Genomic DNA, 27,186 nt, shown 5'->3' on the forward strand with positions numbered 1-27,186 from the left:
GCATGTAGCGCCCACCATGATAATTCAGGATAATCTCCCCATCTCAAGATCCTTAGCTTAATCACATCTGAAAAGATCCTATTTCTATATAGGGTAACAACATTTACAGGTTCCAGGGATTCAAACATTATATATTTGGGGTGGGGGAGACATTTTCCAGCCTAATGTATCTTGCCCTGCCTTCCCCTAGTCTTTCCAGGGTTTAACTCCACACCCGGTTTATCTGCACACGCACATACACACACACACACACACACACTCTCCTCCCCCAGCCCGTTTGCTTCCTCAGTAAAGTTTGATGACCCCAAATCTTAAAATGTATTAGTCTGAAGAGCTAAACCCCAGCAGGAGAGGGCTATGTTTGCATTCCACTAGTGGTGGTGCTAGTGGTGAAGTAGGTTTTGGTAGATCTTTCTCATGGAGCAAAGACAAGGAAGAAAAACAAAGGAGAATGTTAACTTTCCATATTGAAAGAGGTTGAATACTCTTATTTTCTATGTGAAGAAATTCTTCACATAGAAAATCACATGTAAATCATATGATTAGTCAAGGAGCTGTTATAAAAATGAGTATAGACATATCTTGCCAGAGAGATGGCTAATCATTGTTGGTCCTCAAAGGTAAACCTGGTTGGATACTTTTGGCTTGAATTCTATAAGCCAAAAATATAAATGCTTCCCAAAAGTCTAGAAGATGCTGTCCTTCCTTTCCCTCACACCTGTCTGTCTAGGAGACCTACTTGTTTTCATTCAGTAAAGACATAAGGGGTTCACTCTGAAGCTTTTACTTTGAAAGCTAGAAATTAAATGTATACTGTTTATCTGAGGCTCAACCTCTGCATATTTTATATTGCTCTTCAGCTTTGGTTAAAAGACTTTCTGCTACCTAGTGGGTGTCATTAAATACAGACCTGATGTATCCAGCTAGAAGAATAATACTTCCTGAAATCAGTGTGCTTTAGGTTTATAAGAAAAGATTTTTTAAAAATTCAGCTACATATACATAAAGAGGAATTTGTTTTAGAAAAAAAGATTAAAGCTAGAAGAGTTCTGAAGTTAAATGGTAAACTTGTTCAGTTTACAGATAAAGAAACTGAGGTCCAGAAAGATAACAAGATGTATCAGTTAGCTATTGCTGTGTAACAAACAACCAGACAATTTTAGCAGCTTACAATAAGCATGTATTTAGCTAATGCATCTCTGAACTAGCTGAGTTTTGGCTGATCTAGGCTTTTGTGGCTAGGGCAGTTCTGTGGTTTTCTGCCTATGACTCTCATCTTCCTTGAACCAGTGGGCCAACTAGATGGTGGTGTTGATGGTGATGGTGAAGGCACAAGAGGGCAAGTGGACATGGACAAGGACTTTTAAAGCTTACACTTGGAACTGAAGTAATTTCTGCTCATATGTCATTGGCCAAGGTATATCACATGGCCAAAGCCAAAGTTAAGGGTCAGGGAAATACTCTCTGCCCACAGTGAGGTCCTGCCAAGGGTGTTGACTGGGGGTGGGGTGATGAATTGGAGGCAATCAATTAATCCTTCACCCAAAATTTGCCTGTTTCATAAAGCCATTGACCCAATTAGGACACTGGAATTCAGGGCTCCTAATCCCCAAATCCACAGTTTCCCCATTAACCAGGCATGCACTCAGTGGAACAAACAATAGATATATTAAAATATCTCTTTGGAAAAGGTAATTTATCAAGATGACACAACACTGCACAACTGATTGCATTTATATTATCTGGATTTACTATTTTCTGTCCATGTGATTATTAAGAGCCATTCATAGATTTCTGTAATTATGATCTGTAAAGGCTTATGAAACTTTGATGCATGTTAAACTTGGTACTGTTTTCATTCATTGTCAACCCAAGTTTCTCCAGCCTGTGAGTACTAAAGTGGTCATATTAAAAAGAAAAGTCCAGATTTCACTGGTTTTGCAAAATCTCTTTCTGGCAGCTTGTAAGAAGCCTTCCCATTGTCTTCTCCTCAAATCCCTCAAGGGTATCTGCTACTTGGCGCTGCTGATCACCACAGTCAGCACCTCTGGGAGAGTGCTGATGTCCCAGGTACTCCAGAACTGTGAACTCTCAAGTCACCAAAGTTACATTATGTTCCCTGCAGCCTTCATTCACTGTCCTCAGCAGAGCTGTATATAGTACAATGCTGCTTGTGACCTGTGTATTCAGGATTTCTCACTAAAATGGATTCCTCAGATTTTCTTTCTTTTCTTTTTTTTTGAGACGGAGTCTCGCTCCGTTGCTCAGGCTGAAGTGCAGTGGTGCGATCTCAGCTCACTGCAGCCTCTGCCCCTCGGGTTCAAGCAGTTCTTCTACCTCAGCCTCCTGAGTAGCTGGGATTACAGGCACCTGCCACCATGCCTGGCTAATTTTCGTATTTTTAATAGAGACGGTGTTTCACCATGTTGGCCAGGCTGGTCTCGAACTCCTGACCTTAGGTGATCCTCCTGCCTCAGCCTCCCAAAGTGCTGATTATAGGCATGAGCCACTGCACCTGGCCATGGGTTCCTCAGACTTTCTTATTAGCCCATCTCTCCAGAAAGCTCAGCTATCAAGCTAGAGGCCTATATTCAAAAGACTATTTTTTTTTTTTTTTTTTTTTTGAGACAGAGTCTAGCTCTGTTGCCCAGGCTGGAGTGCAGTGGCCGGATCTCAGCTCACTGCAAGCCCCGCCTCCCGGGTTCACGCCATTCTCCTGCCTCAGCCTCCTGAGTAGCTGGGAGTACAGGCGCCCGCCACCTCGCCCGGCTAATTTTTTTTTTTTTGTATTTTAGTAGAGACGGGGTTTCACCGTGTTAGCCAGGATGGTCTCGATCTCCTGAACTCGTGATCCGCCCGTCTCGGCCTCCCAAAGTGCTGAGATTACAGGCTTGAGCCACCGCGCCCGGCCAAAAGACTATTTTTGACTCTTCCCCAGGTGCTAGAGCAAACTTCCTCCTCCTCAGCCAAGGATGCTTTGCAAATCACTTTATAGATATTAATTCACTAGAGATATTCACATCAAAGTTTACACCTAAACTAAGACTTTATCAGTATATTTTGTTTGAAGAATGAACTCTTAGATTAACATTAAAAATATTGTTGCCCAAAATGGAATTCAGCAGATGAGATTTTAGTGACTTTCTCTGTAGTTCTTTTGGTTTTTCTCTTTTAGAAATTATTACTTGAGGATTTTTTAATGGTTTCTAAAATGCAATTTATAGAAAACTTCTTAATTTCATGGGGCATAACTAAGTTGAATTAGAACATGGCAAATCCATTTAATTTTGCTGAGAATGTATTTAGAAACTGAATCTTCTGCTAAATGCTTCTGCCAACGGCCATTTTTTCTCTGTGCTGAAATACATTTTCAATATGGCTCTAAAGATGTGGATGAAATGGCGATCCCAATTTCAGCTTTTCTTTTCAGTTTATATATCTGTACCTTATTTACCCTTGGTTAGAAAAACAAAATGGAAGAACCTCTTTAGCAAATACTTTCCTCATTAGGTAGCACATTGTAATGAGGGATCTGGCTTAACCCCTCTCAAACATTTTAAGCCAAAAGCAAACATGAGCATTTCAAATGACCCTTCTGAAACTCATCTGTCTCAATGTTATAATTTTATGCTGAACTCTTTTGAAACTTACTATCTTGTCTCTATATTTACCAACCAAAGAGACAAAAACCCAAAGTATTGCTATTTTATAAACATAAAATTATGTTATATTAAATATGGTTTTTAAAACTATACATGCCTCCCAGATACTCTGATTCACCCTTGTACAAAAGCATTGCCCCCAGGCATTTTTATAAGTGCTGTTCTTCTAGACTCTACTAATATAGCATCCACTGTCTGTATCTCCCCATATCTATTTGGGCCTTACCATTTTAGTGGGAGGGCTTAATTTCTAACTGCCAATATGTCATCTCTTTTCCTGAGGATTTTCTGTGGCCACTGAAGCCCTCTCTATCCATGCACATGGAAGGCCAAAAGTGCCAAGAAATTACCATCTTCCTAGGAACAGTTCTCAAACAATATCCAATGAAAGCTGACATATAAACACCCCCACTCCCTTCTCTCTCCAGTAGAATAATTCTCAGGCATTTGTTTGTTTTATACTGACTCCCAGAGTTTCCCAGTGTGATTGAATTCTAGTTACTCACAGGGGAAATTTTCTTGATAATATAGCCTTTGTTGGCCCCTTCCCTTCCCTGACATACTACCCTACTCACCTACCAGAACATCCTAAATTATCTGCCAAATAAATTATTTGCAGTCAAATCTGTATCTCAGGTCAGCTTCTTTAGAAACTAACTTATTAATGGTATCAAGAAGACCATCATGCCCTGATACCAAGAAGTGGCTGCTGCTGTAATAAATACCTAAAAATGTGAAAGCAGTTTTAGAACTGGGTAATGGGTAGATGCTGGAAGAGTTTTGAGGTACATGCTGGAAAGAGCCAACATTGCCATGAATGAACTTTGTATTAATTTGTTTTCACACTGCTAATAAAGACATACCTTAGACTGGGTAATTTGTAAAGAAAAAGAGGTTTAATGGACTCACAGTTCCACATGGCTGGGGAGGCCTCACAACCATGGCAGAAGATGAAGGATGAGCAAAGTCACGTCTTACATGGTGGCAGGCAAGAGAGCATGTGCAGGGGAACTGCCCTTTATAAAACCATCAGATCTCGTGAGATATATTCACTATCAAGAATGGCATAGGAAAAACCCACCCCCAGGATTCAATGACCTCCCACTGGGTCCCTCCCACAACACGTGAAGATTATGGGAGCTACAACTCAAGATGAGATTTTGGTGGGGACACAGCCAAACCATATCAAACTTTTAAAGATAATTCTGCTGAGGGATCAGGAAAAAAAAAAAAAAAAAAAGAGTAGAGCTGTAGAGAGAGCCTCAATCTTCTTAGAAAATACCTAAACAGTTATAAACATAATATTGGTAGAAATATTGACAGTAGAGGCTATTTTGATATGGTTTCAGATGGAAATACAGAACACGTTATTGGAAACTGGAGAAAAGGCAAATCTTGTTATAAAGTGGTAAACACCTTAGCTGAATTGCATTCATGTTGTAGTGTTTTGTAGAAGGTAGAACTTGTGAGCAATGAAATTGCATATGTGACTGAGGCAATTCCAAGCAAAGTGATGAAGGAGTGGCCTGCCTTCTCTTGACTGCTTATAGTAAAATGTGAGAAGAGAGAAATAACTTAAAGACAGAATTATTAATCAAAAAGGAAGTAGATTTTAAAAATTTGGAAATGTCTCAGCCTATTCATATTAAAAGAAATGAAAAAACTTGTGCAGGAAAGAACATGAAGGATATGGCCAAATTTGACAAGGAGATTAGATCAGCCGTCTAAACAGAAACTAGGAATTATTCATCAAGACAATGGGGAGATTAGTCTGTCATCTAAATAGTAGCCATGACCTGTTATCCAAGACAATGAAAGAATAACCCTGAAGGCCTTTCAGAGATCATTGGGGCTGTGCCTTCCATCACAGACCCAGAGTGCAAGAAGGTGGGGTGGGGCAGAATGATTTCAAACGTGGAGTTGCCACTGCCCATTGCTGCCTTACATTGTGGGCTCTGCTCCCTGTGCTCTACTGCCACCCTCCTCAGTTGCCCTAGGTATGGCTTGAGTGGGTGCAACAAAGTGTGTTGCATCCAAAAAAGCCGTGGGAACAGGGCTTCCTGGAGTCTTGCAGGTCCAACTGATGCCCAGCAAAGCTGCAGAGGCAGGACCTCCAGTCCAGTGTGTCGGGAAAATGGGCCTTTTTCTCCATTGTGTCTGTAAGTTGGGACCTTCACCCTGGTGGATCTGGAAGGCAAAGCATTGAGGCAAAGAAGATTATTCTCAAGCCTTAAGGTTTTGGACTCGCTCAGGACATGTTACTCCTTTCTTCTTTTCTATTCCTGTTTTGGAATGGGAATGTGTGTCCTGTGCCTATCTCACCATTGTATTTTGGAAGCACATAACTTGTTTGATAACACAGGCTCACTGTTGAAGAGGAATTTACCTTAAATCTCACCCATATCTGATTTAGATTATATTTATGTATTTATATTGGTTTTTGTTTGTTTTAATTTTGTTTGTTTGTTTGTTTTGAGACAGAGTCTTACTCTGTAGCCCAGGCAGTGGTGTGATCTTGGTTCATTGCAACCTCTGCCTCCTGGGGCAATTCTCGTGTCTCAGTTTCCCAAGTCACTGGGGTTACAGGCATGTGCCACCATGCCTGGCTAATTTTTGTATTTTTAGTAGAGATGGGGTTTCGCCATGTTGGCCAGGCTGGTCTCAAACTCCTGGCCTTAAGTGATCCACCTGCCCGGCTTCCCAAAGTGTTGGGATTACAGGTATGAGCCACTGCGCCCAGCCTAGATTATATTTAGGTAAGACTTAGGCTTGTGAGTTGATGCTGTCATGAGTTAATACTTTGGGGGTTATTGGAATAGGATGAATGCATTTTTGCATATGAGAAGGGAATGAATTTTGAGGGCCAGGAGCAGAATGCTATAGCCTTATATGTTGACATTTTAACCCCTAGCATGATGGTATTAGGAAATGGGGACTTTGGGGAGGTGATTGGGTCATGAGGGCAGAGCCTTCATGAATGGGATTAGTGTCATTTTAAAAGAGACTCCAGAGAACTTGCTCACCCCTTCCACTATGTGAAATTACAGTGAGAAGATGGTTATCTATGAATGAGAAAATGAGCTGTCACCAGACACCAAATCTGTAGACACCTTGATCTTGAACTTTCCAGCCTCCGGAAGTGTGGGATATAAATTTCTGTTGTGTATTTTGTATAGTAGCTAGTTTAAGGTATTTTGTATAGTAGCTTGAAAATACTAGGACAGGTATTATACCTATTCTTCAAAAATCTTCAATGTCTAAAGTAAATTTTGTCTCTTCCATCCAAGAAGTTTTTCTTTCTCGCCCTTAAGATATAATTTCTCATGGCTGGGAACTCTCTAGATGTATTATACAACTCTTGGGGTGATTTAGCTAATGTTTCCTCTTATCTTCTGTTCTCCCCTAATACATAGAAAGTTTCCATATGGTAAAGACCACTTCTTGTATATGTTTACATGCACTGCATTGTTATTACCTTGAGTGGGTCAGTGGAATGGGTGGGTGAAAGGAAGGATGGATGTATTCATAGATGAATAGCTGGATAATAAATTGATGGATGAGTGGTAAGATGGATGCATGGATGGAGGACAGATGAATAATAGATTAAGAAGTACATGGATGAGTGAGTGGATATGTGAATAAATGTAATAGCAGTTTAAAAAGTCATTTTTCCATGACACTTTAGTTCCTTACAGGCATAAATTACCCAAGGGTCACATTCAATTAATAGTCATTTTACCATTCCATGCCTTATTAGAACTTTAACATCCCTTCTCATCATATCATGAATTAGAACAAAATTTCTCCTATTCACCAATAAGATGTATTTCTCCCAGTCAGGTTTATTAATACACATAAACCTCCTTATCAAATAATTTGTTTTGTCTGTCCAAAACAGAATACTGATTATGGCTTTGTATTAGGTCGTTCTTGCATTGCCATAAAGAAATACCTGAGGCTGAGTAATTTATTGAAAAAAGGGGTTTAATTGGCTCATGGTTCTGCAGGATTTACAGGAAGCATGGTGCCAACATCCGCTCAGCTCCTGGGGAGGCTTCAGCAAGCTCACAATCGTGGCAGAAGGCAAAGGCGGACCAGGCACATCACATGGTAAAAGCAGGAGCAAGAAAGAGAGAAAGCGCAAGGTGCTACACTTGTTTTGTTGTTGTTTTTTTTTTGTTTTGTTTTGTTTTCTTTTTTTTTTTTTTGAGACAGAGTTTTGCTCTTGTTTCCCAGGCTGGAGTGCAATGGTGCCATCTCAACTCACTGCAACCTCCGCTTCCCAGGTTCAAGAGATTCTCCTGCCTCCACCTCCCAAGTAGCTGGGATTACAGACATGTGTCACCACACCTGGCTAATTGTGTATTTTTAGCAGAGACAGGGTTTCTCCATGTTAGTCAGGCTGCTCTTGAACTCCCGACCTCAGGTGATCCTCTTGACTTGGCCTCCCAAAGTGCTGGGATTACAGGCATGAGCCACTGCGCCTGGCCTAAGGTGCTACACTTTTAAACAGCCAGATCTCATGAGAAGTCACTCACTATCTCAAGCACAGCATGAAGAGAATGGTGCTAGACCATTCATGAGAAATCCACCTCCATGATCCAACTACCTCCCACCAGTCCCCACCTCCAATACTGGGGATTAAAATTCAACATGAGATTTGGGTGGGGACACATATCCAAACTATATGAGGCATATAATTTTTATTATATATATTTTATATATTTATATATTTTATATTTATTTATTATTTAGTCACATAAATACAGTGTGCTTATAGAGAAAAAAAACAAACTTTCCCATAAAAGATGGAAAAAGCTTTTTTTTTTTTTTTGAGACGGAGTCTCGCTCTGTCGCCCAGGCTGGAGTGCAGTGACCGGATCTCAGCTCACTGCAAGCTCCGCCTCCCGGGTTTACGCCATTCTCCTGCCTCAGCCTCCCGGGTAGCTGGGACTACAGGTGCCCGCCACCTCGCCCGGCTAGTTTTTTGTATTTTTTAGTGGAGACGGGGTTTCACCGTGTTAGCCCATGTTAGGATGCTCTCGATCTCCTGACCTCGTGATCCGCCCGTCTCGGCCTCCCAAAGTGCTGGGATTACAGGTTTGAGCCACCGCGCCCGGCGGAAAAAGCTAATTTTATACAAATGTGGCTCAAGAGACCACAATGAAGTTGACTGAATATCAAGTGCAAAATTTGACAATGATCTTGGGAAAAAGAGCTACTGTTTATTGAATATTTCTACGTGTCATTTAATTTTCACAACTACTTTGTGAGTTAGAGATTATTATTTCTACTTGATAAATAATAAGATGTTATCATTTATAGATAAAGAAATATAAATACATAGAGATTCTGAATCTTGCTCAAGGTCACAGATGGGGAAACCAAGATTGACACTTGCAGTATTGTTATCAATTCAACATCGTTCACACTCATGCTTTTTCCTCCTTATCTTGGGATGCACACATGGCCACCACCAAGGAGGAAGAACTAGGAAATAATTACGTTGTTCCTACACCAAAGCTTTAAACAGAGAAAAATTGGAGTAAGTGTGTCCCCACTCCCCAATCCACAGGTCCTAATAACATCAACAGCTTGAAACCAGGAGTCAAAACTATCTCAGTTTTCCACTTTGCAAATCAGGGACTAGAAAGGAGAGGAGACTGAGGAGTGAGGAAAAAAAAGGGAATGGAAGAGAAGAGGGCTCTGGGAAATCTCAGGATTAACTTTATCAAAGGCAGAACCAGAGTCTTTCCTTCTCACTCTTTCTCCTGCCAGGCCCGTTGACTATTAATCAGATTTAACTGCAAGTTATTCACTTCTTAAGAAGAGGTGTCTAGGAAAAGAATAGAACATGGCCTGCTGTTTTCAGGTACAGCGTATTCCATAGCGTCGTACTTAAGAGATGGGCTGAGTTTGAATCCTAGCCCTATTCCTTTTTAGATATGTGACTTTTAACCTCTCTGTACCTCTGATGCCTCATCTGTGAAATGGATGCAATTATACTACCTACTTCATTGTGTTGCTGTAAGGATCAAATAAATAATTCACATGTAGCTTTAAGCCAAGACCTGGCATTCATATTCAGTCGATGTCAATAGTGATAATAATGATCATGATGAAAAAAATAAATAAAAAAAGAAATGATCATGATGGTGGTTGTGATGCGATGGGACAATTTTGTCTGAAGAACTCTAGGAAGGCTTTGTAGAAGAGTGACATTTCAGCTTGGCATAAAACAATGAGAAGCTTGCCAGCTGAAGGAGAGAGTGAAGACTATTTAGGGCATTTCAGGCAGCATGTGAGAAAAAATTACAGGGCAGTGAAAGAGCCTACCTAAAAATAACAAGCACTTCTGTGTGGCTGCATTCACTACATTTTTGATTGTCTTTCTTTTCTTTTTTTTTTTTTTTTTTTTTTTTGAGACAGGCTCTCACTCTGTCGTCCAGGCTGGAGTACAGTGGCACAATCTTGGCTCACTGCAACCTCTGCCTCCTGGGTTCAAGAGGTTCTCCTGCCTCAGTCTCCCAAGTAACTGGGACTACAGGCGCGTGCCCCCACATCCACTAACTTTTATATTTTTAGTAGACACGGGGTTTCACCATGTTGGCCAGGCTGGTCTGGAACTCCTGACCTCAAGTGATCCGCTCACCTCGGCCTCTCAAAGTGCTGGGATTCCAGGTGTGAGCCATCATGCCTGGCCGATTGTCTTAGGAATTTCTTAAAGGGGAATGTTAACTTGAGAATCACCTTCATGGAAAAGGCTATTGAAAACACGAACGTTTTATCTTAATACAGATGCTCTTTACCTTACTATGGGGTTACTTCCTGATAAACCCATCTTAAGTTGAAAATATCATTAAGTGAAAAATGCATTAAATACACCTAACTTACTGAACATCATAGCTTTAGTCTAGCCTATCTTGAACGTGCTCACTTTCATTAGCCTATAGCTGGGAAAAATCATCTAACACAAAGCCTATTTTATAACAAAGTGCCGAACAGCTCATGTAATTTATTGAATATCATGCTGAAAGTTAAAAAGAGAATGGCTGTATAGGTACTGGAGGTGTGGTTTCTACTGAATGCGTATATTGCTTTCGCAGCATCGTAAAGTAAAAAAGTTGTTAAGTCGAGCCATCTTAAGTCAGGGATCATCTGTACTGAGAGACCTCACATACAAGAAAGACGAGAGAGGAGCAAAGACATTGTTCAAATGATTGGCCTCTAAATTTGATTATTTTCCTCCACCTTCAATGTTAGAAGTATCAGCGAAGTAGATTTTATTCCTCTGCCAGGTAGGTCCTCCCTGGAAAGCAGAAACTGAATTAGAATTAGGTAAGAAAGAGGTACGTTGCACAGGTGATACCTGTGAAAGATAAAAGCGTTATGAAGCAGATTTGGCTAGGGAGAACCTTGGATAACGAAGCAGCTCTGACAAAGTCTCCAACAACCCAATGGGAAGCTCTGTGGCAAAGACTGCCCATTAGAAGAGTCTCCCATTGGGCAGAAATGACCAGGTTGTAGATCTCCTGCCAAGGTGAGTCTTTGGCTGAGGGCTGTCTCGGAAGATCATGGCTTCAGCTAGAGAGTTCAGGTGGATTTTAAAGGCACTGACTAGCTGGAGGTTCTTAGCAAACCGTACTCTTCGCTGCTAACAACATGTTTTTTCTTGGTGGGAGATCTGAGTGGTGCATCTCTGTGGATGCCATAGTTCCTCTGATGAAATGTCTCCTGAGAGAGCATTATGGATGGGGGAGGTGGAAGGAGAGAAATATGTAAACTCTCAGGAGACCTGGTTTCCAACCACCACCCAACATTAGTTTACTGTAACAGTCTCTTTCTCTCTTTTTAGTGGCTTGACACAACAATGATTTATTTAGCTTCCAATTCTGTGAGTCAGAAATTTGGGTTGGACTCAGGTGGTAGTTCTCAGTGAGTCTCAGTTGGACCCATTCATGCATCTATAGTTAGTGATTGGGATAGCTGAGGGATGTTTGGTGTTTATAACCTCAGATGTGATCGCTTGCCATTACTTCATGTGGCCTCTCATCCTCCAGCAGGCCAGCCTGTCTTCAGCCACAAGGTGGTGGCAAAATTAAGCATGCTAGGATTCTTGAGACCTAGGTTATAGCTGGCACAAGGCTATTTCTAGCACATTTTGCTGGGGAAAAAATGTCATAAAGGCCAGAATAAATAGAGAGTTAGTCTCTACATTTTAATGCGAAGAGTGTCAAGGTCTTATTTCAAGTAAGTATGGATACAGTGATGAAGAATATGTGTACATTTTCACAATTTGTCATACTCTATACGAGAAGTGTTAAAATTAGGTTTATGTGAAGATAAATAAGACAAGGTCTTTGCATTCCACAAGCTCTATAATATGATTAAAAGATGTTGCATGTCGTAGAAACTGGGATGACAAAACTACATTAAGAATGTAGATAAAAATAAATACTGTACTGTGACAGTCTCTTAACCTCTCTCCATCTCAGTTTTCTCAGCTATGAAGGGGTGGGGGAATCTATTTGAAATTTTAAAAATATCTGATTTCAGATGGCAAAAATTATTATTCAGAAATTGCATGGAACTAGAATGGTATTAAGAGCATGAAATCTGTGCCAGATTGCCTGAGTTTGAAACCAGGCTTTAGAATTGACTGATTGTGTCATCTTGGGTGAATTACAAAACCTCGCTGGAGCTCAGTTTCCTCATTCTTAAAATGGAATTAATAATAGTACCTTCCTAATAGGGTTTAAAATCTAAAGAGCTATAAAGCATTTACAATAGTGCCTGGCACAGAGTGAATACTCAGCAAATGCTAATTCTAACTCCTACCCTCCTACAAATACGTGTTCCCACATACAAATACTCTTAAATAAATCTGGGTTTTGAAGTGAGAACTTAAGGGGTGAATGTGTCCGTGTTAGGTTTGGCAGTAGCTATATCTAAGGAAAAACTTTAGTACTACTTTTCGTGTGTCCTAGTTTCCGAGAAAGGGTAAAAAGCATGTCTCTTTTAGAGTACAGTTTGTGTTGCTTCTGGATTGCCTAGTAACAAAAGCCTCTTCTCATTCTTTTTCTGCTCTGATGGTTTTTACCTCAACAATTTAATTGAAAGTTAAAACAAAAATTATTGAGTTCTGCCTCCCTGACCAGTTGAAGTCACTGAATCTCAATCAGAGTGCTTCAGAAACCTATAAACATCATAGCCTTCTGTAACCTACTCAGAGTTATTAACTTTCTATTTAAAAAATTTTTTTCGTATGCTTGGCAACCAGGCTTTCTTTGCTATAGACATAATGAGGCTTCACCCTTAAGTCAGCCTTACAGCCTGAGGGGTCTGGTCAATCTCTTTTCAAAGGCAACATTTCCACACTTTTAGTTCTTTGATTGAAGAAAGAAAATGTGTGTTGGCAAGTGCTTCTAATGGTACAAAACGCAAAGAGGAAGACTATTATCAATCATAATCATCAGAAGGAGAGTTTACAAGTGAAAGAAGAGGAGTGAACATTTTTGGATGACTATAGTGAAGTCTCTAGTTCCAACAGAGCAAATTAGCTCTTCATTTTGAAAGGTGGCACTTCACTGCTGGTGAAGGGATGTAGAAGTGGGGTTAGGACAGGGAGAGGGTTGCACTAGAAGGAGATGAAATACAACTTAGCAAGCCTCGCGCTAATCCTATGAGAAGCCTCTTTGCCATGGGATCAGAAATGGGGGCATTTTTATTATTGCTAAGAGTCACCCTGAAGCCTAGCAGTGTTTTCAGTAAAACACTGCATAATTTGCTTCATGTTTCCATGAGGATGTTTCATCTTGTTTATTGAAAGAGGAAGCACAGTTGAGGACCTGTCATCATTGGGAACTAGTGAGTTTCTGCTTTTCTCTATGCCACATCTTAAATTACTTTGATGTTAAAGAAATGTGACTGTAGACATGAGACAGGAACTGAGCATCCTGTTTATTTCCCTAGAGGTGAAAAAAAAAACCCAAAAAACAAAAAACACAAGATACCATTGCCGAGAAAGAAATAGAAACCACAGCTGCTGGATTCTCCTTATTGGTTTTTTTTCCACCAGTCTTTCAGCTCCCTAATTCTTTATCCTTAGTTTCTACTTACTCTTGTTTCAGTGCACTTTTTTCTTCATTTTCCTATTTGTCCATTTCACCTCTCAGGAGAACTCTGAGTCATAAATATCTCTCTGGTTCTCTCCCTTGTCCGCTGAGAGATGATGTGGTCTAGCGGTTACGCACCCAATTACAGAAACACACTTCTTAACCATGTAACTGCAGGTGAGGTGTTTGCCCTTTCTATGCCTCATTTTCTCATCTGTAAAAGGGATGTAAATGTCCTGTATCATAGGGTGGTTGTAAGGATTCCATGAGAGAACACACGTAAAGTATCTGGAATCAATATTGGCTCTATTATTATATCCTCTGCCCTCACCCCTTTCCACAGATGCTGTAATACTCATTATCTATCTGGATATATATTTGATTTCTGTGGGACACTAGCAGAATTTAAAATACACTAATATGTCCATGGGGAGGAATGAGGAAAGATTGGGGTGGTCAGTAAAAAGGGCAAATCAGTCTACTTCCCTGCCGCGTCGAAGAGTCATTTTCCTGCGCTGACAAGCCACCAGCTACTCTGAAGCCAATTCCATTTTAAGTCATGTGCATTTCATGGCACTTCAATCTTGGACCTCCAGGTTGATTGATGTGGAGGAGAGGAAATGCATATCTGAATGGCTGGAATGATACCACCACCCTTTCAGGGAAGAGTTTCACTTTACACCATGCAGCCAAGACCTCAAAGATATGTGAATAGTTACTTGGTTGGCATTATTTACCATGTTAATAATTAATTACATTTATTAGACATTGTAAAAACTTTTTATAGTGGAGAATTTAAAACATATACAAAAATAGATGCATAACATGGGCACCCACATACTTTTCACCTATCTTCAGCAAGTATCAACTCAGGGCCAATCCTGTTTCATTTTTGTCCCTACCCACTTCTCTACTTTCCAAATGATTTTGAAGCAAATCCTGGCTATCATGTCATTTTACCCATAAATATTTCAGCAAGTTTGTCTGAAACAGAATCAGCACACTCTGGCCTGTGGGCTAACCTCCTATTTTGCAAATAAAGTTTATTAGAACAAAGTCACATCCATTCATTTACCTATTGTCTATTGACTGCTTTCCCAGCAGAGACAGCACCCTGTGGTCCACAAAGCCCAAAATATTTCCTCTTTGGCCCCTTAAGAGGAAGCATGCTCACCTGTGCTTTAAAAGATAAGCTTTAAAAACACAACTACAATACCATTATCACACCTAAAAAAATTGTGATAATTTACTACAAAGTCACTTAAAATTGTTTAGGACTTTACATCTTTTTAAATGCCTTCATATTTGTTATCTCATTTGAATCTTGCAACAGTCTCTGTGAGTTAAGAAGGAGAACCCTAGTGTCATTTGAATCCCTTTTATATATGAAAAAATGGAAGAGTAGAGTTTAAAAGTAACTTCATCAAAGGCAGGCAGCTAATAAACAATTTGAATAGAATTCAGCCTCTGATACCTTGTTGTGGGGCAATCAGAAGCTTAAATTCTGCAATATGTGAATGATAAATTCCCTGTGTATTTCTCAGCTGTTCCATTTCAAGAGTATTTGACTTGAAGAACCTGGTATGGGATATATATTTCAGACATGGCTTGGAGTTAATTTAAGGTGAGTCTCCTTCAAGCAGTAAAAACAGGTTTTTATATTGAGTGAGAGTTCCCGTGGAACCACTCTGAGTTTGAAGTGCCATGGTGGCGCTTGGAGAAAAATCTATGGATAAGCCTGTTTTCTAGCATCTTCCTTAGAGAAGAACGTGGTGTGTTATTTTACAGGCCAAAGAAAAAAGGTGAAACGTGAGGTTTGGATTCATTTTAGTTGCATGAGCACCCAGAGTCTGGGGGTGCATCCTGGCCATTTGGTCCCATAAAGCTGGCTGGAAACAAAATAAAAGCCAGACTTTCTCATAAGAAACCTGATGGCATTTTTATTAGTTTGCCCGTGAGATGGTAACACCTTTGAGAAGAGAATCCAAGAGAGCATATAAAAGTGGAAAATAGTCACAGAAAGTCCAATCATACTTCGGAAACTCTAAGAACATTAGTTTCCATTTTTATATGACCTGAAACCTACTGTACAATCAAAGGTCCTTGCTGAAGCAGGTTCCAGATTTTATATATGAAAAAAATGGAAGCATAGAGTTTAAAAGTAACTTCATCAAAGGCAGGCAGCTAATAAGCAGTTCCAATATAATTCAGACTCTGATATCTTGTGGTGGGGAAAGCAGAAGCTTAAATTCTGCAGTATGTGAAATTCTACTGGAGTAGGTTCCATTGTTTAAAAACAATGCTGGTTTCTGTTACAAAATAGCTTTCTTTCAATACATTGAAAACGTTGTCCTAGTTAGGCAATTAGCTACTTGAGGGCAGGAACCATTGTTTGCTAATTTTTGTATTTCTGGGACCTAGAGCTGGGACTGTCTGGGAAAGGAACTTAATATAAATGGCTGGGCATGGTGGCTCACACCTGTAATCCCTGCTCTTTGGGAGGCCAAGGCGGGTGGATCACGAGGTCAGGAGATCAAGACCATCCTGGCCAACATGGTGAAACCCCATCTCTACTAAAATGAAGGAAAGAAAGAAAGAAAGGAAAGAAAGAAAGAAAGAAAGGAAAGAAAGAAGGAAGCTGGGTGTGGTGGCGCACACCTGTAGTCCCAGCTACTCCGGAGGCTGAGGCAGAGGAATTGCTCAGGTTGCAGTGAGCCGAGATCGTGCCACTGCACTCCAGCCTGGCAACAGAGCGAGACTCTGTCTCAAAAAAAAAAAAAAAAATGCTGTCGAATGGCTACAAAACGTCAACATTATTACTTATTTAGGTGTGAGTAAAATCATACTTTTAGCAATGAAAAAAAATCTATCACCCCAAATATAACTTTACAGTGGAGAAATCCTAGCAGATACCACCTTAATCAAGTGGTCAAGGTTAACCTCACCACTGATAAATCATATGGATAATCATGTACCCTGTAGTAGGCTAAATAATGGCTCCCAAATATATCCACCCCCTAATCCCCAGAACCTGTGAATATGTTCCCTTATATGGCCAAAGGGACTTTGCAGACACAATTAAATTAAGGATCTGCAGATGGGAAGATTGTCCTGATTATCCAGGTGGGCCCGTTATACCACAAGGGCTCTTATAAGTGTGAGGCAGTGGGAGATTTGACTGCAGAAGAAGAGAAGGCAATTTGGCAACAGAAGAAGAGATTGGAGTGATGTGGCCGCAAGCCAAAGAATGCTGGGAACCACCAGCAGCTGGAAGAAGCAAGGAACAATTCCCCATAGGGCCTCCAGAAGGAGCCTGCCCTGCCAACACTCTGAATTTAGCCCTGTAAGGCTCATTTCTGACTTCTGGTCTCCAGAGTTGTAAAAGAATACATTTTTCTTGTTTTAAGACACTAAGTTTGGGGTATAATTTGTTACAGTAGCAACTAATACATACTCCCTGATAGGAAGTGATTAGAAGGGTGCCTTACCTCTTATGGTTTTTCTCCCCCAAATTTATATCCCTAGTCAAATCATGGAAATATACCAGGCAAACCCCAATGAAGGGACATTCTACAAAATACCTGACCAATATTCTTCAAAAATATCAAGGTCAGGAAAAACAGGAAAGTCTGAGAAACTGTCACAGCTAGGAGGAGCTAAGGAATCATGTTGATTACATGCAATATAGTATCTTGGATTGGACTCTGGAACAGAAAATGACAGTAATGGAAAGACTGGTAAAGTTTGAATAAAATCTGTAGTTTAGATAATAGTGTTATATCAATGCTAATTTCTTTATTTTGTAACATTTTAATAATAGAGGAAGTTACATCAGGGGTATACGGGAACTCTTTGTACTGTCTTTGTGACTTTTCCATAAACTGAAAGACATTTCAAAATCTAACATTTAAAAAGGAATCCATGCCAGCAACATGTTTTCTTGTCAGACATCTGTTATTGGAGGTGGAAATAACACAGGAATGTATTTCAGGGAGTCTAGGACTGTGCTGATCAAACACTCTCAGGGGAGAGGAAGAAAAGGCTAGAAATAGATGGCTGAGGGTAGAGAAACAGTACCACTCTCATTTGCCTTCCATGCTCCTGGTGGTGCTAATGCATCAAGTTGTCCTGGGGCATAGGCAAGGGGAAAATGTTCCTGTACTTTATGAATGGAGAATCCATAGCACAGAACAGCTCAGTGACAAATCATGTTCATTGAATTTATTTTACTTGTCCAAGTTCACTGAGCAGATGCAGAAATGAAATATAAACGGTCTAATTTCCAGGTACATGGTGGCTGAGCAAGAAAGTTCAGCTCATTTACAATATTTTAAAAATACATATTTCGATCCAGATAAGAAACTTTGGTGTTGCAGAATGACAAATGAATTTCAGTGTGCACGACCTTTCTAGATTTGACTATACTTTCCTTCCCTTACACCCTGTATAACCACTCCAGGTTTAAAGCACTTGCCTTTTCTGGTCTTCCTTTTCTGTTTTCTTTTGTCTTTGGGGTGATTTTCTTTTCTTCCTCTTCTCCATCCATTCTACTTACCAGGTGTTACCTGTGGGTGCATAACAAATTACCATAAAACAATGGGTTAAAACAACAAACATTTATTAACTCATGGTCTCTGTGGATCAGGAATTTAAGAGTGACTTGGCTGGGTGATTCTGGCTCAGGGTCTCTCACGAAGCGCAGTCAGAGTCAGCTGGGGCTGCAGTTATGTGAAGGCTGGACTGGGAATGGATGATCCATTTCCAAAATGACTGACTCACACAGCTATGGACAGGAGGTTTCGGTTCCTCACCATGTGGATCTGTCCGTAGGGTCACTTGAGTATCCTCATGACATGGCTGCTGATTTCCTTCAGAGCAAGTGATCCAAGGAGAGAGGGCAAAGAGGAAGCTGCAATGCCCCTTATCATCTAGTCTTGAAAGTTATACACTCTTTCTGCTGTGTCATTCTATTTGTTAGAAGCAAGTCACTAAGTAAAGCTCACACTTAAGGGGTGGAGGTGGGGGTTAAATTAATCTACATCTCTTGAAGCAAAGAGTGCTGAGAACTGGCGAATATATTTTAACCACCACACCAGGTGTTCTCCTAGCCTCACATGTATCTGAGAATTTCGTCTTCCTCTTTAGGCTTTCTTTTGGCATCTACATTTACTTCTGCAGTTTCATGTGACTCAAAACGAAACCCGATTCTTTTTTTCCTTCCAGAAGACTCCCTTCATCTTTCTTCTAAGTTTTTAAGCCCCATAAAAAGTCACAGAATGTTGAGAAAAGAAAAGGGAACTTGAAATGATCCCAGCATTACAGGATCTGGATAGAGTCATCTGCCTCTTTTTTTGTTGCTGCTGCAGTACTAAAATTTGACATCTCTGATTCTTCTCAAGCAATAGTTGCTGCAATCTTTTGAGCAACTTCTCCGTGGTGCTGTCACAAATCTAATATTGAAATCACCCTTAGTCTTCACTGACTTTTACCACATAATCTTCCTCTCAAAGCCTAACTTCACTTGATTCTCTGTGATTCTTTTACTGTACATTTAAACTATTTGGCGTTCAGGGTTCTAGTCCTGAGTCAGTCCTCTTCACTATTTACTTCTATGCTTTCAGACTTCACCTCTCATTTTCCATTGGCTTTCTTACATTCCCTTGTTCATCTAGCAAACTCAATATGCCTGAAGCCAAATTCAGCCTTTCCCTCCAGAGTGGCTTCCCTTTTGACCTTGCTCATAGCCAGTGGGAAGAGGCTTTGTCTCCACACTCCGTGGTCCCATTGAATCTACCTGTTCTCCTAAATTCTATCAAGTCACTGTTGCCCACCTCACATTAAAGCCCCACAGAAAATCCAATCTTTTGGAAGGATGAAAAAGGTGACTATTGACTGAAATAGAAACAGAAGTGACACGCCTGGCCCAACACATAAGAAAAGATGCTGAGTCATACTCCAATTCTATTCAGAAATTGGACTCCCTGAGGACAGAGATTTTATATTACATTTGTTCCATGTCATGTTCACATGTCAGAGTGACATCCCTGCCCCAACACACAAGAAAAGATGCTGAGTCATATTCCAATTCTATTCAGAAATTGGACTCCCTGGGGGCAGAGATTTTATATTACATTTGTTCCATGTCATGTTCACATGTCAAAGGCATCTCATGCTGACCAGTAAATAAAAAGCTAAGCAAATGTCTGAATATGTTTGGTGCTCTGCCAGAAGGTGACACATAATGGTAGGGATGGAAAGAGTCATTACAGTTAATTAGTTGAAATGACATAGAAAATATCGAGTTAGCTTTTTTTTTTTTTTTTTTTTTGAGACAGAGTCTCACTCTGTCGCCCAGGCTGGAGTGCAGTGGCATGATCTTGGCTCACTGCAAGCTCCGCCTCCCGGGTTCACGCCATTCTCCTGCCTCAGCCTCCCCAGTAGCTGGGACTACAAGTGCCCGCCACCATGCTTGGCTAATTTTTTGTATTTTTAGTAGAGACGGAGTTTCACCGTGTTAGCCAGGATGGTCTAGATCTCCTGACCTCGTGATCTGCCCGCCTCAGCCTCCCAAAGTGCTGGGATTACAGGCGTGAGCCACTGCACCCGGCCAGAATTAGCTTTTTAAAGCATCCTTGATTCCAGAAAATATTTGATGTCAAACCTCAACATACCTTTACTCCTAAAATATCATTAGAAGAATCCATAGTGCTGTGGAACACATAATGCTAACACCAGCTATGAGAAATCAATATCTATCAGCATCCCCTTCACTTACATTGGAAGAAACACTAACCACCCAATTAGATTTAAGTAGTGAGGCTGACTCAGGACACAGGGGTGTCTAAAGAAATAAAGGGAAATAACATCCAGAAGTTATCTTTGTGAACCAAAAATATGCCCTTTAGACCAAACTTCTTAGCAAGAATACAAGATCCATCACAATCTCGCCCAAACCTGCTTCTAGCCGCATTTCACGCTGTTCTTTTTCCACCCCTGTCTTCCAATCTGGGTGACCCTCTGGATTTATAGATGTCCCTCTGCTCAATGCCCTGCTCTTTCCTTTATGCCTTGATCCTAGGCGCATACGATTTTCTTCATTCAAAAGACCCTGTCAACACTTAACCTTTAAAGGTATCATCTTTTCTGGAGAAAAGGTAGTTGCTGCACTCCAGAGAGGGGTTGAGGTCTGAAGAGCTGTGAGACTACACATCTTCATGCTATTTTTCTCAGCCTCTTGCTCAGTGCCTGGCAACTGGTAGATGTTTGATAAACTTTTTTCAAGTGAATAGAGGAGTTGCTAATTCACTCGTATGAGTGCTTGCCTATTGATCCGAGGTCAATCACTCTTCTGAACTCATTGGGCTTTTCCAAAGTAAGCCTTTCCCCCTCAATCTAATAATGATAATAATAATAAGTGCTAACATTAATTGAGCACTTACTATGTGGCAAATACTATGCAGTCTTAACATGAATCATTTCATCTAACTTCACAAGTTCTCCTCACTCTGCAGATGAGGAGATGAGCTTAAGACACTAAGTAACTTGCCATGATTATAAATGAGGGAGCCAGGATTGAAGCAGAGCTTGTGTACTGTATCATTAAGCTACATTGCTAGCAACTAATCAACACCACTGGGCTCATGGCTATCGGCTCATTATTGGTGATACTGATCTCTGCCGAGAAGCTCTTCCACCTCTAGCCATGCAGCATCAGTCTCCCTCCTGCTGGCAGAGAGGAGCGCTGACTCTTTCATATTTACATAGGAAGCATGGCAGCAGCCTCAGTGTTGGAACCTGCCACTGGAAATGTCCATAACAACACACTTGGGGGACTTTCTTTGTGGGCCCTGGCATGGTAAGTGCAAGTTTTGTCATTCCTTATGGGTTCTGAAAAACGAGACTTTACCTGTTAGTGACTGGCTTCACGCCGTGTACCTGGAAGAGCTGGCTTCACATAAGCCATAAAGACGCACTCTAATAATGTATTTAGAAGTCGTTAGCTAAAGGTCTAAGCCTGATTCTAATAGTACTCCCTCAATGAAGCTTTTTCTAGCACTCCTTCAACTACAACTTACTTCTTTTACCACCCCCTCAATTCCTCAGTATTGTATCTATCACTCTTTCATAGTTCTTTATTTTCCACACAGGGCTATAAAGAGGATATTTGCCATAAAACATGGAAACATTCAATTCAAAAATGCAAATAGCTGCATCAAAATGCCAATTCATAAAATTTTTAGATCTGATGAGAAAAGACCCATTTTTCTGCAAAAGACTATTGATCTTTGAGAGTTAAGAATACAGCTGGTTCCCAATGTAATTTCTCCCTGGTAAACAGAATAGGAATGGCTTGGCAAATCTACAGGAAAGAGCATGTGTGCATTGTGCTTCTGGCTTTTCTGGATGTCAGTTGCTGAAGGTTTAAGGTGTGAGTCTGTGCATGTGTTTCTGAGGAGCAGTCCCTGTTCAAAGAGGCAGTGGGAAGACTGAGTGGGATAAGTCACACACGGACACCCTGTGCATCAGTGTGCATTTAATTCAAAGACAGACCTCATTTGATAGCAATATTAACATGTCATTCTAATGAATTAGAGAAAATGAGATGTAAATTCCCATCTGGATTCATGGGGATGGTATCAGAAAGATTTCCAGTGCCTTTGCAGAATGCTAGCAACATTTATTAAATACCTACCCTGGGTGCTATGTGCTTACATGAGAAGCCAAAGGTATCTGTTAAGCTAGGTAGGAACTGCAGTCGGCTGGTTGCTTCTCATCTGGAGAAAGCAGGCAACTGGGCAGTGATTGAAGTGTCCAGCAGGGGGCTGGCATTCTCTGTCTATAAGTAACACTGGTTCCTCTTCAAAGCCTCGGCTCAGCGGAGCTGCCGTTTGCTGGTGAAGCCCGTGACGTGCAAAGCATCCTGCCTATAGGATTTGAGGATTTCTCAGTGCAGTTTTTTTCTACCCACTTTAAACCTCCAGATTCTAAATATCAGGAAAGACGCTGTGGGAAAATAGCAGGCCAAAAGTTCTTAGTAAACTGCAGCCAGGGAGACTCAGACTAGAATGGAGGTAGAAATAACTGACGCAGAGTGGGTTTAATTCTAAGCCTTTCTGTGGCTAAGTTTTTGTTGTTGTTAACTTATTGAATTTAGAGTTGTATTGCACCGGTCATGTGAAAGCCAGAGCAGCACCAGTGTCAAAATAGTGACAGAGAGTTTTGAATACCATAGTTAGTATATATGGACTCAGAGTATTTTTATTAAAGAAGACAAAGAGCCCAGCACAGATCTCATCTTCATCTTCACTCGGTTGCAAAATCAATAGTTAAGAAATAGCATCTAAGGGAACTTTCAGGTGGGAAAAAAATCTAGAGATGGCTCTAAATGACTGTTTCCTTCTGAACTTGGAAGTGGACCATTTCGTGCACTGCAACATCTCCAATCACAGTGTGGAACTCCCCGTGAACGACGACTGGTCCCACCCGGGGATCCTCTATGTCATCCCTGCAGTTTATGGGGTTATCATTCTGATAGGCCTCATTGGCAACATCACTTTGATCAAGATCTTCTGTACAGTCAAGTCCATGCGAAACGTTCCAAACCTGTTCATTTCCAGTCTGGCTTTGGGAGACCTGCTCCTCCTAATAACGTGTGCTCCAGTGGATGCCAGCAGGTACCTGGCTGACAGATGGCTATTTGGCAGGATTGGCTGCAAACTGATCCCCTTTATACAGCTTACCTCTGTTGGGGTGTCTGTCTTCACACTCACGGCGCTCTCGGCAGACAGGTAAGTACCGGCTGAAAGTTACATGCTCTCCAAGGGAGGTAGACGCCTGGGTAAACGACCTACCATGTCGGGACAGGGAGCTGATTGCACAAGGGAAGTTTTACTCAAACACGGATTCCCTTCCAGGCAGGTTTTTGTTGTGGGGATGACTTCTGGAGTGTAACATATTGGTTTAAGAAAGAAAAGTAAGTGAATGATGGCGACAGAAGGAGACAGATGAGAAAAATAAAATCTCTAAGCAGAAAACTGAGGTGTCTTTTTCTGGAGACATATCTATTTAGCATTGCCTTTACCTAACTTCTCCCTCCTTGCAAAATTAATTGACCAGTGAGAAAGACAATCACGCCCAACAGAGTTTACACCTCAGGCAAATGTTTTTTCGAAGCAATTCAAACCCCTCAGAGAACAGGAAAGTTCCACTGGATTTCTTCAAAACGTTCTTTCAGAAATAACCAAGAGGAGAAAATAAGCCTCATTTCTCTGAAATTCATTTTCCTCAGACAGTTTAACTTTCCTCACAGCTGGTTTTGTATTTGACTCTCTGTGATAGAACAATTGTGTGCCGTTTTTTCTAAGTCTCTCTTAAATGAAAGCAAGCATTATTTGAGTTCTTAAAATTTTCTGGAGAAAACTCTATTCAAGGTTGATTTCTAATTTTAATATCTTTATTGACAATACTTCCATATACCATGTTTTTGGGGCTTATTGTGGGGAGAAAGAGGGAGTTCACTACAGTTTTTTATTCTGGGAAATATACATATTTGCAAATTGCATTTCTTGTGTGAGCACATTGCATAAAAGTTTACATTTATTCAGTCTTAAAACTTTATGTTCATTCTTTGAACATTTATCAAGTGTCTAGCAGGTAAAAAAACACTTGCCTGAATTAACAAGTCAAGAAATAGCTGCAGATTGTTCACACAAATAACATACTTTGTGCGCTTCTGTGTTCTGGGAATTGGACATAGTAATGAAGAGACTTTCAGACACAGCATAGGCCGTATGGTCAAACCCAGAAAAACTGCTGCAATGAACCTGAGACTATAAATTTTTCACTGATAATCAACTGTATGTTATGTGTTAAAGAGACAGAAGGATTTGAGAGTGTTCCAGAAAAGGCATAGACGCTGCTCTTGAAAGTTTATACTCTGAAGAAAATGTCCCACATGTTAATACATGTGGTGCTGGATTTTCATTTTGTAGAGGAACAAACAGTCCTCAGGTGATCTGGCTTTGTTGAGTAATGGACAAATAAAGATAGCGTTATCAGTATTTATGGACATGTGTTTATGCTTAGCTACCTGAAGCACACTGCCCAGCACACGACATTTTCAACGACTGAAAAGTAATAGCATAGATGTAAGGTTTTCACATTGTACCGACTCGACAGCGTTTCTCCATCCCCTCCATTCCCCTTTGGCTTGCTCCTACCCTGCACATCTGCCCACAGATACCAATGACCACAGACAGTTTCATGTACTGATTCATGGCTGGCAAACTCTGGAGGTGGCAGAAGGGCTGTGGCTTGTTACCAATGGCCGAGGGCTCTTCAGGATGAGGGTAATTTTCTTAATGGGAAGGAGAGATTTTGGTTTCCGGGTTGGGAAGTGCAGTGGTACAGATGGTGTTTACTCTCTTCTTGGAGAGAAAAACAGAAAGGAAAGTGAGGGCATGGAATGTAAAGATGCAGCTGCAGGGAACTCTGGAGTTTCAAAGCAGACCAAGTCCACCATCAACAGAAAGGGAAAGCTCTTTCAAAAGCCGGGTTGCACTCCTTCGCAGCTCCAGTGTGTTCCCAGTAAGTTTGTAGTTACTGCCTGTCTTTGCCAAGTTCAGAAATTACTAGAAGCTCCCATATAGCTAACTTTTGGTGTTTTGCTAAGTCTTTTAAAAGCTGATGGATTGCCTGAATCACAGGCAGTGCATCTAACCAATTCCAACAGAAAGAATAGGTATTGAGCTAAATGATTAAGACTGTACTTTTCTATTCATCTCATTTTTGAAAGCAATGGGATTCTTCTATCTTATATCTCATGAGGTTGGCAGGGTGAATATAAATTCTATATTTTTTCTTCTCAACAAGGTGTAATCTATATACACAGTAAACTGAACAAGTAACAGCTCAACACATTTTTGCATATGTCTATAGAACTGCATAACCAGATGGAGATATAGAACAGTTCCAGCATCCTCCAGAGTTTCTCTTATGCCCTTTCCTAGTTAATACCCCCATACAGAGGCAATCACTATTCTGATTTCAATCACCATAGGTTATTTTTGCCAGTTCTTTAATCTCATATAAATGGAATCATATAGCAAGTACTCCTTTGCATCTATCTTCTTATGCTTATCATTATCTCTGTGATAGTCACCCATATTGATACGTGTAACAGTGGTTTATTCTTTTTCATTGTGTGTGGTGTTCCATTGTATGAATATACTTTGGTTTATTTAGTTGTTCTAATACCGATGGACACTGGGTTGTTTTTTGTTTGGGGGATGGCGATAACCTGCTCTGGACATTCTTATTCTTGTCTTTGGGGGAACATAAGTGTTTATTTCTCTTGGGTATATGTCTGCGAGTGAAACTGCTGGGTTATAGGGGCCTATATTTACTAAATATTGCCAGTTTTCAAGGTGGTAGTCTGTATTAGGTAGATTGGTGAAAGAGTGAATGAACCAGAAGACCCTCCAAACCAGATGGTCACCAGAATCACAGGGGAGCTTTAAAAACATACAGATTCCTAGGCCCTGTCCTAAGTCTACTAAATTCAGGGTTCTGAGGCATGAGTGGAGCACATAGTGATAATCATCCATCCCTGCCCCCTATACGTTGCCCAGCATTGCCAGTCCTCATTCCAGCTTCCTTTCCCCCCATCACTGGGTGAATTCGAGTCTGTCAATATGAAAAGAATATCAAGTTTCTAGAAAAGTTTGTACTGGCATCACCGGGTAAAAGGGAGACTTCAAGGCAGTCCCAGAAACCAGAATTCTGGGGATTTGCACAGCTGAGCAGTTGCAGGTTTGCATTCAAGCACGTTCAATATTGATCCCCATCCTCCCTCTCCTCCCATGCTTTCTGTCCTTACACACACACTGATATCCTCATACACAGTGGTTGCACTGATGTGTTCCTGGCTTTGTTTCTGGGCTTATGCTGTGTCCCACCCACTCTCCAGCATGCTTTCTCCTTTCCTAAATACAGACTGTATTCCTCATCCCATGTGGCGTATGGGCTAGGAATGGGTATCAACAAACCTGTATTTTAGACATTTTCCTGCCATTACTACCCATATGAGAAAGTGGGACTAAGTCACTTAACTCTCTGACCTTAGTTTAATCATCTATAAAATGATGGAGTTGAGCTAGGCAATTTCTATGGTCCCTTCAAGTTCTAAAATCTTGTGATTTTTTTTTCTATCTTCTTCTCCATCATTCAGAATCTGATTCAAATCTCCTCCTTAAAACCCTAAGTTGAGCCATTCTAGCTCAAATTTCCTGACCCTCTTGAAATATCAGACTTATTATCTGAGACATGAATTATCTTGTGACACCTTTTATATTGCTGTTTTGAACTGTTTTGTTTGTCTGTTTATTTTAGCCTCTCACATATTCATTGCT

At 40.7% G+C, this 27,186-nt stretch overlaps 1 protein-coding gene across 1 annotated transcript in view; it reads left to right on the forward strand.

Moving 5' to 3' along the window:
- Positions 1-22,499: 22,499 nt before the first annotated feature.
- Positions 22,500-27,186, forward strand: part of GRPR (gastrin releasing peptide receptor) — a 31,045-nt gene continuing 26,358 nt past the window's right edge. The window contains 1 exon segment of the mRNA NM_001278448.2: positions 22,500-23,565. Coding sequence (NP_001265377.1) covers positions 23,153-23,565 — 413 coding nt within the window. The 5' untranslated portion in view covers positions 22,500-23,152.

Source organism: Macaca mulatta, chromosome X, assembly GCF_049350105.2.
Source record: "Macaca mulatta isolate MMU2019108-1 chromosome X, T2T-MMU8v2.0, whole genome shotgun sequence".
Lineage (NCBI taxonomy): Eukaryota > Metazoa > Chordata > Mammalia > Primates > Cercopithecidae > Macaca > Macaca mulatta.